The sequence below is a fragment of the Engraulis encrasicolus genome, chromosome 2 (assembly GCF_034702125.1).
Source record: "Engraulis encrasicolus isolate BLACKSEA-1 chromosome 2, IST_EnEncr_1.0, whole genome shotgun sequence".
In the NCBI taxonomy this organism is placed as follows: domain Eukaryota; kingdom Metazoa; phylum Chordata; class Actinopteri; order Clupeiformes; family Engraulidae; genus Engraulis; species Engraulis encrasicolus.
The window spans coordinates 24,464,495-24,480,063 of record NC_085858.1 but is presented as its reverse complement, the minus strand read 5'-3'; the positions used below and the strand labels follow the sequence as shown (position 1 = coordinate 24,480,063).

Here is a 15,569-nt window from a genome sequence, read left to right as displayed (position 1 = left end):
CTATGGGAATCGCCATTCATTAGTACGCCGGCTTTTAATCGTTGCAGCGTTCGAGATAGAGACACGGTTCGAGTCCCAAATTGAACGGCTCGAAAAGGGCTCAGGGTGGTGGATTTTTTGCTGGCCTACCCCCTTTCATTCGTTCACCAGACTTGTTTTTCTTCAGTTTTCTCTCTGTTTTCCCCCTCATTGAAATTAATGGTAGAATGGTCAAGATGATGATGTCACAAACTGTGGCAGTTACAGTGAGAGGCGACCTGTCCTAGGGTTTTTAACTAGGTATCAACTAGGTAAAGGCATTGTCAGAGAGGCCTTGGCTCTGAATACAAACTGTGTGAAGATCATAAGCCAACTCGTACAAATGTTTCAGAGAGAGCAGTTTTAAAATCCCTATGATGTGACCCCATTCACTTACGAAAAAAAAATGTGTGAACAGCTCAGCGCATAGGCCTGAATATGAAGAGTTCAGATGCAAAACCCCCTAACTCCATTTCTGAAGACCTGCACTTCTATATTTTTAGAGAACCCCGTTGTTGGTTTGGTTTACATTTTTGTACTTGATAATACATATAAATAGTTATATTACATGAATAAAATGTAAAAATATGCAATTTTGATAGCTTTGTATTAAATAAAAATGAATTGAGATTATTTTCTGAAAAGGCACTTAGAGGGTTTTGCATCTGAACTCTTCATATGTCCATTTTTTGACTGAACCATTTGGCCTAGAAAAGGGATCTCAGCTTTGACATGAAGAGCAGGGTTGTGCCATTTGTGTGTCAATATCATCTGACAACTTGCAAAACTTTTGGAGATATGACAGAGTAAAAATAAGGCTGCGCATATTACTCAGCTATTAACCGCCAAATTGTCACCTTGAGAATCTTCATTCATACACACACACCAAGGAGGTCTACATTACTTACTGTATCATTGACACACACACACATGCAGCCATGTAGAACTTTAGACCTCTGCTGTCACTTGGGCAACCATGGCCTAATATGCTGCTGTGGCCACTCTATACAGTAAGTGGCAGTGGCCTACTGGGTAGGATGTTGGTCTGTCAGAGGGTTGCAGGTTCGAATCCTTGCTGAAAGGCACCTGAAGCATCTCCACACACACACACACACACACACACACACACACACACACACACACACACACACACACACACACACACACTCTCTCACAGACAGACAGACACACACACACACACACACACACACACACACACACACACACACACACACACACACACACACACACACACTCAGACCTCTATCTCTTTCCCTCGTGTTTCTCTGTGTGTATACAACAGCTCTGTGTGTGTGTGCATAAGCCGCAAGCATACTAATAGCTTTGTCTCTCCGGAAAGTCTTATTATTATTATTATTATTATTATTATTATTATTATTATTATTGATTCATTTTCTTCCAGATATAATGTTTTTTTGTGATTTTATGTGTGAATAGAATATGGCTTGATTGAAAAAAGTTGATACTCATGATACTAAATTCATAAACTCAAAGTTGCAAGTTGGGTCCTAAATATCACATAGGCTTTATGCAGCCCTATTTGTGTATAGGTATCCTAGGTATCTTTGTGCTTCAGGGATATTCTGAAAACATCAAGTTGAATGATATCCCCGGCTTTGTTTACAATAACTTGTAACAATAAATTATGTTTCATTGCAACTTGGGGGGCCTTTCCACCCTTTATCTTAAAAAAAACCCTGAATTTTGCTGTCCATGGGCTAAAAGTGTGTTTATGACATAGTATGTCTTTAATCCGGTAACCAAATACTTAGCTCACCAGCTCCTCCTCTTAATGCTGAATCCATGCATACCTCATATGTTAAATTTGGTTTAACTAATCAAAAGTTATAGCAGTTTATATATTTTAGAGCGCCCCCCGCAGGCCATTTTGTTATCTGTGTGTTTGACACTCGAACCCAAATTGTTCTATAGACCCTAAACTTCAACTTGGAAGTGAAAACCAAACTTTAACACCAATTTGAAATGACTGAGAAAAATTGCACATGCCTCCGACCCCACTAGTAGCAGGCTGTAGCCTGGGCCTACCTGTACTACTCTGGTTTATTTCCCCCTTTTGTCAGCCCGACTAGTTGGACAGGTAAATTGGCAGCTGCGACACATTTTACAATCAGAAAGTGAAAGAGACGACGGAATCCCCGGTACTTTCTTCCTGGGTTGTTATTGCCTTTCCTGGAAGGCACTGCATTTGCAAGAATGGGTTGTTATGAATCAATAAGCATGTATGGGGAAATCTAATCTGTAATAGGCTACATTAAAAAAAATATGACGCGTCTCCTTTGAGAGCACAATTACATTTAATTTCCTCATGGAAATGCAGCATAGGCCTATTTCCTACACCTTTTTTTCTTTTCTTTTTTTACTCATTCATTCAGTGGTCTTCAGGGTTTAAAGCTGCCTCAATATCAGGCCCACATATGTCTGTAATCAACTTGCACATCACCAGTCTTTCCATCCTTGGCAAGCTGATAACAACAAGAGTTTTTTTTAAATCCGCTGAATAAGCAGAAACCCTGTGGCTTTCTGACATGAGCTGTAATGAAACCACCAAGTGCTTCCTCCAGCATGGTGCAGCCCAGGTTATATCATGCAAAACACCAAGCAAAGCTTTTCTGTATATCACGTGCTGTAGCGGTGATGGCGGAGCTTTGATCACACAAAGGCAATGACCTAGTTGAGTACAGACCTTCTCACCCACACGACCACATATGCCTGCCACACAGGTCTATTTCTATGAATGTTATCGTCCCAGGTCCCACAGTCTGATGGTTTCCGAAGAATTTAAGGGCACAAGGTTGACTTCAGCATAAAATAATGAACCAAGAGTAGGCTACCCTGCATTTGTTTTGGAAGCCAGACCTTTTATGAACTCTCTCTTGTCTTGTCCCATCAAAGGGTAAATTAGTGTATTGGAATGTGTGTGTGACAAAGGCAATGTGACTGGGCCACTTACACTCACACTCTATCGCTGTGTCCTGTACCTGGGCTGATGAAAAGAACTCATTTTTACTGCACTGTAAAAGTCAGTGTGGGAGTCCCCTGACTATATGGCCCCATGTGTGTAAATGACAGCGTTGTCTCCAGTGTACCTTCACACCTCTCTGTTACAGTGGTCCTCTCATGTTACAGTTTCCGATACTGCTGTCCTTTTTTATTATTCTGTCTCTGTGGTTTCTTTCAGCGGGGATCAGTTTTCTTCTTCTAACCATGATTGGCAACACACTGGGGCTGGGGACAAAAGGGACAGTCGTCCCGGGCCCAGGGAGAGGAAGGGCCCAGCACTGGCTCACCATTACATTTTGCATTTAGAGGGGGACCATTTAAAAAAAAAAAAAGTTGTCCTTGGCCCGGCCAAAGTTGTTAGTGGCCCTGCTTCTAACCATAGTTAATACAGTATATACCATTACTTGAGTTCAATGTCTTAACACAACACAATGGACTTCACCAGGTTGAAAAGAGAAAGCAAAAAAGTTAAACTCATATCCACAGGGTGATGTTTTATCGTGGGTGAGCATACTCTCTCTCTCTCTCACACACCCATACACACACACACACACACACACACACACACACACACACACACACACACACACACACACACACACACACACACACACACACACACACACACACACACACACACACACAGACAGACACACACAGAGACACACACACACACACACACACACACACACACACACACAGTACATCTTCCAGGGCTAATTCAAGCCATACAGAGTGACCAACTAGAAGAGTGTTGAACACTACTCTGCAGTGTTCAAAGGCTGAACTGACACCCGTGCGTCACGACACACATACAAACACATCTCTTGACAAAGCTTTTGATTAAAGTTTTTAATTAAAATACGAATTTTTCACAGATTAAAAACAAAGAGGCAGAGAAAGCAAAATGGAGCTACAATCAGGCACCAATGAGTACATGTTCAGTTCTGTCATCTTTTTTTCTCTTTTAAACAATTGTGATGTTGCAACAATAAACGTCATTTATTATTAATATTTACTGTATTTATCTAGGATGTTTTTTTTTATTCTTCTCAACAGATTAAATGGCTGGGCAGCAGGGGCCCCACAAAAGACATTCACTGACTCGGTCTAAACACACACGCACACGCACACACGCACACGCACACGCACACACACACACACTGCAAAGGGTCCTTGCTCCGATCCCTTTCTACCTTCACTATCAAACAGGTGCCCACTCAAAAAACACATACACACGCACGTGCACACACACACACACACACACACACACACACACACACACACACACACACACACACACACACACACACACACACACACACACACACACACACACACACACACAGCACCACCTTACCACTTTTCACCCCTGTGTAGAGCGGAGGGCTCACAGACAGACTCTTCACGAGAAATAGCATGAAAGGCAGAAGGGAGCACATTAAATCCTCAAGTGTTTGGCAGTGAGTGCTCGAGACTATGTGTCTTCAGTTGTTGCATGTCAGTGTGGACATTTGTGTGTGTGTGTGTGTGTGTGTGTGTGTGCGTGCACGTGCGCACGTGTGTACTCACAAGACAGACAAAAACTGTGTGTCAGGAACATCATGTGGATGACAGGTGTGTGTGTGTGTGTGTGTGTGTGTGTGTGTGTGTGTGTGTGTGTGTGTGTGTGTGTGTGTGTGTGTGTGTGTGTGTGTGTGTGTTTATGGAGTGTGTGAGGGTGCCTATGTGCGTGCATAGTGTGTGCCTGTGTGTTATGCATGAGCCTATATACACGTGTCTGTCTGCATGTGACCCTTTACAACTTTGTAATTATGTCGATATTACAAAAAGGAGTAGACTCATACAGCATAAAAACAAAACAAACGATACAGGCACACATAGTGTAATCCAAGCAAATTCACAGACCAGTCTTACCTCACTCTCTTGCTTTTTCCCTCTCACACTGACAAGCACACACACGCACACGCACACGCACACGCACACGCACAGTCACTCATTCACAGAAATAAAATCACCAACGGCAACAACAGTTATACAGATTAACAATTTTTAAGAAAACCCGCCAAGGCGGCGAGAGTGGCTTTTGCGAGACATTCTGGCACTTGTGATTAGTGATGCTGAGAGAGACTTGACAGACACTTTTGATAAGGCGGGAGGGCCTCCGTTTAAAATAGCTGTCACACACAACTGCAGTGATGACATTGTGGCCGGAGCGAGCAATCGGTCAATTAATGGCCCGTACCAGCCAACAGAGGTGTCAATTCCTGGTTCACCAAAGTAAAAAAAAAAAAAAAACCTGCCTCAGTGTCCTTTCAACACAGGTGACATCACTTGAGTAGCTCGTCTAGCTGTCTTTGAGGGCTCATTGTGAGCAGCTGATTGGGAGTTGGTTGGATCACATTTTTTTGGCAGGGTTTTTTTGTACTTTCTGAACCCAGGAGCGACAGCCTCTGCCGACCAACAGCAAACAAGAGAACAATACAGTGCAATGAAAGACTACAGGGGGCAGACCACCCTTCAAATATCGCCCTCTGTGGACAGGAGGCACACAGCAGCAAGTACATCGTATATCATTTTTTTATCATCACACTGATGTTTTGACAGATAATATAATAAATACGTTTTTTTTCTTCTTCTTTTCTTTTGATGCACATAATTTAAAATGAATAGGAATAAACTATGGTCATGTCAACTATAAACATATCGGTGAGAGTGAGAGCAGAGAGAGAGAGAGAAAAAAATAACCAGCAGAATCGGTGCAGAAACTGAGCCAGGTACAGCAAAAAACTCAGTTTAAGACTAACGGAGGACGTTCACACAGACTACCCTTCACACATAAACATGAACTGGAGACGAAGACAAACCAATAATGGTTTCTAACACACACACACACACACACACACACACACACACACACACACACACACGCACACGCACACGTACACGCACAGTCAGACACAAAGACAAAACACACACACTCACAACACAGGATTCTATATCTACAAATCTATTATAATTGCATCAGTCCTCCTGCTGCCTCGGTATATCCATGCACAAATAAAAAAAGAAATGTGAAACAAAAGGCAGGAAACAAAAAAAAAAGAAAAAAAAGAAAAAAATATCATGTGAATAAACCCAAACAGTTCAGTTTGATACTTATGGGAATAATCTGCTAGTGTCTGTACAATGTGATGCGTGCTAGTATATGAAACATGGTAGATGTTTTAATGTACAAAGGGCAAAGGTGTGTTTCTAATGTGTTGCGTGTTTGTGTGTGTGTGTGTGTGTGTGTGTGTGTGTGTGTGTGTGTGTGTGTGTGTGTGTGTGTGTGTGTGTGTGTGTGTGTGTGTGTGTGAGTACGCTTATCTGTTTTAGTGGAACAGAGAACGAGTTAGAAAGAAAGAGATACTAAGTGCATCGTCTGTCCACTGTAGCTCTGGGCAAATACAGGTGAGTTGTGTGTGTCTTATGATTGTAAACAGATTGTGGCTTGAGACTTTCTGACTGGCACAACCACTGAACAAAACAAAAAAAAGAAAGAAAACAAAAAATATATATAATACCACACACACGGTGTCTAAACCCCTGAATTTTTCCTCTCCTTTCTTCTCCTATAACCTTACCCACCCTACCCTACTGTCATTCCTCCCCTTCCTATCCTCCGTCTACCCCCTCCCTTCATCCCTCCCTCCCTCCCTCCGTCCCGTCCAGTTCAGCGGATGTACACATCCCTGCTCCACTCGTCCTGATTTTTGTTGCCGCCGCCGCCACCACCACCGCTGCCCTCTGCTGGCGACTGGCAGTAGCGCTCCCGCAGCTTGCCCCGCCCCTGCCCCTGCCCCTGCTGCTGATTGGTGGGCACCTGGTGGGCGTGGTTGAGGTTCTCCTGGTCCGGCTCGGCGCCCTCGTCTTCCCAGGACGCCTGGCGGGGGGTGTGGTGGTGCGAGGAGGAGTGGTGGTGCTGGTCCCGGCCGGCGGCGGTGGTGGCGTTGTTGTGGGAGGAGCGGGAGCGGCCGCCGTAGGGCTCGGGCTCCTCGTACGGATCCGTCTCCATGTCGATGCAGGAGTCGCCCGCCTCGGTGTAGGCCGAGTCGCGGCTGCCCTGCGTCTCCGAGTCGAAGGTGTCCTGGCGGGACAGGGACCTCCCTCCTCCTCCTCCCCCTCCCCCAGCTCCTCCCCGACCGCGTGAGGAGCGCAGGTATGTCTGCTGCTGGAGTGCTTGTTTGCCACTGCTGCCACCTCCTCCTCCTCCTCCTCCTCCTCCACCACCTCCTCCTCCACCACTGCTGCCGTTGTCACCCTGGTAGTCGTGGAGACCGCCGCCGGTGCTGCCGGCTCCGCACTCCGACAGGGGTCCCCCCTCACGCTTCTGCTCGCCGTGCACAAGGTACGGTCCCTGTTGTACACGCCACACGCCCATGCCACACCACACCACACCACACGCCAGGCGTTAGGCCAATCACCATGCAGACAAGACAAGCAAAACCGAAGGGGGGAGGAGGGGGGGCAGCAGGTTAGTGACAAGTTAGACTCACGGCAAACACAAACCAACAAACAAAAACAACACAACAGGCTTTCACAGTTATTTAGTTATTCAGTTCAGTAAAACACGGGTGTAGGGAGGGTGATACCAGTAAAATATTTACATTTTGCAGCTATGAAGTCCACTTTGTCAACTCTTAGATAGACATACGTAGATAGCGTGGAGTGGATGGACAGCACAGGGTCTAATACGTCTGTACAATGGGTCTGTGCAATGGACAGCACAGGGTCTAATATGTCTCAAATATGGAGCTATATATATATGTAATAAAGCCCAGGGATAGTTCCTGAGGACTACATCTCAAAACATTCCTGAAATTCTAGAACGAGAGAGTCGGCTTTTTGTCACAAGGAAAAAGTTATTTAGTCCTACACTTGACTTGCACACATACTGATTGTACACATACTGATTGATATCTGTCCATGTGACTCTTGAAGTAAATATACAAATGTACAATAAAAGTGCTTCAATTAAGGATTTTCTGCTGGGGTTGGGGTAGCCTAAAATTGCCACACAAAAAAACCCCAACACTCAACTTTGTTATTCTCAATATGCTAAGCTTATGTAAGCTTATGCTTACAGGGCCATTTGTCAGAGCGCAGTGTGCTGTGAAAAACTGACAACCATTGGTGACTAGAGTGAGGAAGAATGCGTGTCAGCGTTCAACATAGACATGACATGCACTGTGCCAAACCAGGATGAGTCACACACACACACACACACACACACACACACACACACACACACACACACACACACACACACACACACACACACACACACACACACACACACACTCTGGCAATATGACACATAGACACGACTAATGTCAAAATATCCCAGCTATGAGGAAGGACTGCTTCATGTGGACAAACAGCCCCACCTAAAGGCAAACATAAGTCATGACAGGAAAACAGGCCTTTCAATAAGTGAGTTCGCAATAAGTGAGTTCGCAATTACCGGCGCGAAATGCATTATGGGTAATAGTCGCCATTTTGAGAGATAAACAAAACAGTGTTGCCCCGGGATACATGATATTTTATCTAGCCATTACGAGTTACTCTGAACATGTAATGTTGACAACAAACAATTCACACAACCATTTAACAACCCCAACTTACTCAACATTTCGCTGGTAGGTCAAGGATGGTTTTGGGGTTGAAAACAAGACATTTTTGAACTTTTTAAGTGAAACCAGAATTAATTAACGAACTTGTTTTGGAGAGATGTCTGGTAAACTAACAGAATGCTAACTATCCGGGTTGCTAGCTAAATCCGATTATGTAATGTTGACAACAAACAAGTCACACAACCATTTAACAACTCCAAATTACTCAAAATTTCGCTGGTAAATCAAGGAGGATCTTGGGGTTGAAAACAAGACATCTTTTAACTTTTTAAGTGAAACCAGAATTTAATAACGAACTTGTTTTAGAGAAATGTCTGGTAACTAACAGAAGGCTAACCATCCGGGTTGCTAGCTAAATCCGAGTATGTCATGTTGACAACAAACAAGTCACACAACCATTTAACAACCCCAAATTACTCAAAATTTCGCTGGTAGATCAAGGAGGGTCTTGGGTTGAAAACAAGACATTTTTGAACTTTGTAAGTGAAACCACTATTTAATAACGAACTCGTTTTGGAGAGATGTCTGGTAACTAACAGAAGGCTAACCATCCGGGTTGCTAGCTAAATCCGAATATGTAATGTTGACAACAAACAATTCACACAACCATTTAACAACCCCAAATTACTCTAAATTTTGCTGGTAGATCAAGGAGGGTCTTGGGGTTGAAAACAAGACATTTTTGAACTTTTTAAGTGAAACCAGAATTCATTAACAAACTCGTTTTGAAGAGATGCCAGTTAGCCCACACATAGCTATGTCTTCAGTACAGCTTTACATGTCCTTCTTAAATTGAATGTTTCATTAATTTATTCTACCAGTTCATGATATAGCTTCACCTGTGGATCACTTCATCGTCTATCCATGAAACTTTATTCAAAACTTAATTCAGGCTGTCATTTTGATGGTCTCAGTCACCAGAATTGATAAGCGCAGCAACTATAGATGGGATAACGGAGAACGGCACACTTCAGCAATGGCGACAGTGCACATGAAGCGGCACCCAATGCAAATGCAATCTAAAATTCTAAAATCTACAGAAATCACCACTTTTACCCCACTACGAAATCCACAAAGTATGACATTTATTTCCCTCGTTTACTCAGTGTCCTACCGCTTTGGGATGGCAGGATCTGGTATCCACGCATTTGTTTATCTACCGTTTTGCGTTGCTAGGTCAATTTCGCGCAGGCGCACTAGTAATTGCGAACTCACTTATTGTCAAATGTTGGTGAATGAGTAAGAAGAAATAGTGGTCTTTTCACAGCCTAATTTCACACAGGGTGTCCCCTGTCAAACTGTTTTTTGTAGGTGAAAAAAATCTGTGTTTTAATTAATAATAAAAATTAATAAACACTGATGACAAGTGCAATTCCATCAGTAGGCTTACAGTATGCCTTAATGTCTAAACATTGTAAGTTATGTGTAAATGTGTAAATCCAAAACATGATGCTAAACAAATGTGCATGACTCTGTGAATCCAGACCAAGTCATCATCCACATGAGAGATCCATAAGTGATCTAGCAGTCAAGGGGACAGGATGACTGTAACCAAGGTAACCAACTGCAGTGACACGGCCAAGAGAGAGGGGAAGGGATTAAAAAAAACACACACACACACACACACACACACACACACACACACACACACACACACACACACACACACACACACACACACACACACACACACACACACACACACTCCACCCTCTCTGTGTTTGCGTTCAGCAGGGTGAACCAATCAACCATGGCCATTCAAACAGTTGCATATGCTTCAATGCACATAGGCACACAGATGCATATACAGTACACACTATTCATACAGACACTTTTCATTACAAATACACATCCATTCAACCATCTCCCTAATTTGTGCAAATAAACATACCCACCCACGCACACACCCACACATGTACGCATGCACACTTACACCGTTACCCACCCACCCATACTCACACACACCAAAACACACCATGCACACACACATACACTAGCTATGTGAGCGCTACAGTAGCATTCGGTAGTTAGTGTGGCGTCTGTCGGTCAGATGACTCGCTCCTTTTCAGGGACAGTACCATGGCAACGTGGCGGAGGCCAGAGAGCTGCTCGTCTGTTACCACGGCAATAAGAGACAAAAGGGAAAGAGTGGAGGGGAGCGGAGTGGAGTGGAGAGGAGGGGTCGTTGGTGGGTGGCAAACTTGCCACACAAGACGCAGCAGAGATGGAGAAAGACAGCAGGAGGGACGGAGAGAGGGGGACGAAAGGGGTCAAGTTGGGGTGCGGAGGGGAGGAGAGAGGGAGGCGGAGGGGAGGGCCGTGTTTGGCTGGGTGGGCAGAGGCGTGTTTGGGGATGTGTGTTATGTGGACTGACTGACTATGTGGGAGAGACGGTGACCAGTGACTAAGGAAAGTGTTTGTGTGCCTGTCTAGGTCTTGAAGAAGGACTGGCGCCAGAGAATCTATTGCATTGACTCTCTGAGATGTGTCCTTAAGATAGGCATGTGTGTGTGTGTGTGTGTGTGTGTGTGTGTTTGTGTGTGTGTGTGTGTGTGTGTGTGTGTGTGTGTGTGTGTGTGTGTGTGTGTGTGTGTGTGTGTGTGTGTGCATGTGTGTGTGTGTGTGTGTGTTTGTGTGTGTGTGTGTGTGTGCGTGTGCGTGTGTGCGCGTGTGTGACAGAACAGTGAGCATAAATATTGCAACTGAGAGCCACAAATCTGAATCTGTGAAGAGGGCGCTGATGGGCCAGGAAGGATTGAAGTAGATCAGCTGAGGGCAGAAATGAGGGGGGGGTCAGGGGACCAAGATCGATGGCATAAGAAGAGAAGAAGTGGGGGGAAAACAGCACTCCAACATCCGGAAGTAGTGGGAGCACAGAGCAGGCCTCCCTCTGTCATATACACTCAGAAACGCCATCTACCACCCCAGGCACCCAGCCCCTGCCAACTGTGGCCGAGCCCACCCTGGATACCTCAATACCCATGGCCCACCCCCTTACCCCCAACCATCACCCTCACGGGGGTCCGTGCTCCCATCCAACCAGGACAGAGCAGAGGAGGAGGTTTATTTAAACACCTCCTTGTCACCACCCTTCCAACCAATTCCCTGTCCACATTAGATTTTAGAGGCTCACCCTTCATGGGACTCACTAATTCGACGCCCTTTCGGTACTTACCGCTTACGTCATACGACCCTAACCCTAAACCTAAACCTAACCCTAACCTTAACCCTAACCCTAACCTTAACCTTAACCCTAAACCTAACCCTAACCTTAAATCGCTTGTTTGAAATGTTTGATTACCATGTGACGTACCATGTAAGTACAGAGAGGGCGTCAAACTAGTGGGTCTCTCCACCCTTCATACTCCATGCACCCATGAAAACCCGCATCCACCAATCTCGCCCACAGCACAGGCCTGTGCACTCCCTCCATAACCCTCCCACCCCTAATCAAGTCTTTTAGAGGGGTGTGACTCCATCCGCTATATTCCAATCATGCACCAACACCCTCCCTCCCTTCCCCAGGCTCTAAGTCAGGTCTTAAAAGGAGAGTGCGTGTTCTCCATACTCCACATAAACCATTGAAATGACTATGTACCAACACCCTTGACCTGTAACCCTGTGCCCCACAGCCCTAGGCCAGGTGTTAGAGGGAGTGACTCCATCCTCCATACTCCAAAACCGTCATGCCCTCCCTTGTGCACCCTCTCAATACCCGTGTACCACCCGCTTCCCCTCCCCCAGACGCCCAACCCACCCCAGGCCCCCAGCCCCCAGCCAGGTGTTAGAGGGAGTGACTCCATCCTCCATATTGCAACCCTCCACCCCCCTCCACAACCCTGTGCCCCCCCACCCCACCCCACCCCACCCCAGGCCCAGAGTCCCCAGAGTCAGGTCTTAGAGCTCGTGCTCGTCCTCCTGGCCCTCCTGGTCCTCCAGCATCTCCATGTTTCTCTTGAGGGAGGTGAGCACCTGTACCTGCAGGTTGGACACGGGCTCCGGGGAGGCGGCCAGCGCGGCCGTCACCATGGTGCGGTTGAGCAGGGGGTTGGGCGGGTTGCTGCTGGGCGGGTGCGTGGCCTTCCAGTAGGCCTCCAGGTAGTCGGCCAGGTGCTCGCACGCGTCCTCCAGCTGGTTCTCGTCCAGGATGATGTCGAACAGCTCCTGTAGGACGGTGCACAGTAACAAGAAACAAACACCAGTGTTGATTTGACACTATTGTGAGAATATAAGGCCCCAATCGAATGGGGGATTTGTCTATTATCCAGTCCTGTCCTCCCTTGTGTTTGTGGCCTTGTAATGACTTTGCATGACGCCATGTCTCACAGGCGCAATTCAAAGGTCATTTTCTCATTATCAAGCTGTATGTTGAGTGGTTGAATGGTTGAATGTTGAATAGGGAAAAGTCCCCTAAGAGTTGTGGCGAAGCTGGCAGCAGGGAAACTTCATTGTTTCTCTTGTCAGCGAAGAGCGAGGACGCAAGCACAGGTTGAGGACGATAGTTAGGATAATTGAATGTACCCTTAGTGCTCATTCCAGTCTTTGAGTGTTGAATTAACACTTAAGATATTTGAATGCACAATTGTTTTAGAGCACATATGGCTCCATAGTGGTAATTGAACACTCTAAGTGCCCACGCGCGCCCTCCAGCGGGTTCTCTTCCAGGACGATGTTGAACAGATCGTGTGGAGGTGCATGGGGGCAGGTCAACATTTATGACAGATTAAAGTTCAGTTCAGTTCAAGTCACATATGTGTAGTGAAAAAAGAAAGACAGGTCATCTAATGACAGTTCATTAGACTGATGAGAGTGAGTAGTGAGTAGCGAATAGCTCAAAAACATGCACTGGGAAATAAAAAAGCAAAATGGGGAGTGAGTATGCTGACATTCCCTTTTTATTTTACTTTATATTTTCATGACCCTTTTTGTTCTGTGCCTATGTTTTATATGTGCACACAACTGCCTTCTTTCCGATTAAAGGTCATGACCAAAAATTTACAAAGTAAATTTGCAAAATTTGAGAGATTGAGAACACATGGAGATCGATATTATAGAAGATTGTCACATTATGTTTTTTTTACAGCACCTACCAAATCTACTACAAATTATTGAACGTTATACATTCTGTTGTCTGATTGCAATATGCACACCATTGCGGGTGATGCAAAACTTGTGAGGTAAGCATTGTTCCGAATCGAATAACAGTTCCATTGGTGTGGGCGAAAAGACAGATTGAGGTTTTAATTTCAATTTCTATTGGTGTTAATGGTTTCTAACCATTAATCGTCTACTACAAATGCTACAAATACTGTGTAATCAGATATTTAAAAAAGTGATTTAGGCTAGGTCCTTTGATTGCCATAGTTTTTAATATAAACCCCATAATGGGAAACTGTGAGCCAAACAGAAATCGTTAATTGGTTAATGCATATGATGGGTTATTACATATGATGGGTTATTGCACATATTATTGCATATGATCAGTCTCTAATATGTCTGAAGATGTCGAGGACTTCCTGTGTGATGAGGCAGATGGATGCGAGGGTGGGGGAATCTCTGTGTGTCATCGTTCACTGCTTCTCACTTCACTTCACTCAAACTGGCTATTTTTCTACCTTCTGAAAATATTCTGGAGGATGTGATTCATAGGTGAGACCCATGACCCGTGAAACACCCCAGGAATCACAGGAGTGGGAGAGTGTGAGGGTGTGACCCACGCAAATACTGAATTTGCCTTTATAATCTTTTTGACTGTGGCTGTGCGGATGATCCTTGAAATTTGCGATTAAAGATTAAATGACAGCCATTGATGCCATGTATTGAACAAGTTTCTGCAAATACTTCAACATCCCGTTTTATTGCTCACACTAATCTTGACTTGTCAGTATGACACGCCATGTTTTTGTTTTCTCCTTTAATATACACATACACATTGCAGAACATATAGCAGACACCTCTGTGCAGATCTACTGTACTTGCACTGACAGATTCACTACTTTTACATGATGTTTTTGATTCCGAATTAATAATTCCAAATAAAAATAGCTCAGTTGAGTTTACTTTGATCTTTCCTTTAATTCTGAATTAGGGTGTTTACATGTCATTTTCAAAGCGGAATTAAAAGAGCACAGTCCGTGTAACGCTTTGCAGTGCTTTGATCTATTTTCGGCATTCACATGAAAAAGACGAAAAATGGGTTCAAAACTTTCCAGACAACACAGAAAACAGAAAATTGACGCTGTTTGCTCATTTCATTGTAATTTGTTGGTGGCCTTTGAAGATAAAATATGTAAATTTGAAACCAAGGTAAAATGAGTCAATATTTCAATTTTCAATTTCTGCGTGGTGGTTGGACTGAACCATTTGCGAGAGGACCGGGGGATGTATCGGCTCAAGTGGCGCCAGATGTGTTTTGCGCAATGCCTACAAATGAAATGGATGGGAAGTCAGCTTGTTACGCACAGATCTGACAGAACAACTGGCTCAGCTGTAGGCCCAACCTGTAAACTTTCACCTCCCCTGACAACCGTTGGGACAAAAGTGATTTCATGGACAGGGTGAGAAAATGACCCGCATAGTTTGCCCACCATGCCTGGTTACTCTGATTAATGCGCACCACAGACCCATTGACTCCACGCTGACTAGACTACTCTGAATAAGACCCTGTCTAAATTTGCATTGGCTATTAAGGCATAAACGTTGCACACTGGCTGGGAAATATCCACGCGTAAAATAAACAATGTGATATAGGCTACATTTCTCAGTTGGCACCACACTGCAAAATGGTTCATGAGTGGATTATTCCTAAACCCCATCAGCATCTGCAAGTGCAAG

The 15,569-nt window shown here is 44.7% G+C and overlaps 1 protein-coding gene across 4 annotated transcripts in view; it reads right to left on the bottom strand.

Annotated features, from left to right (window-relative positions):
* Positions 1-3,897: 3,897 nt before the first annotated feature.
* Positions 3,898-15,569, bottom strand: part of cacnb1 (calcium channel, voltage-dependent, beta 1 subunit) — a 77,146-nt gene continuing 65,474 nt past the window's right edge. For all 4 annotated transcript variants that reach the window (XM_063184442.1, XM_063184452.1, XM_063184462.1 and 1 more), the window contains 2 exons: positions 12,714-12,899; positions 3,898-7,459 (listed from right to left, as the gene is read on the bottom strand). In XM_063184442.1, coding sequence (XP_063040512.1) covers positions 6,776-7,459; positions 12,714-12,899 — 870 coding nt within the window. In that variant the 3' untranslated portion in view covers positions 3,898-6,775. The remainder of the gene's footprint in view (positions 7,460-12,713; positions 12,900-15,569) is intronic.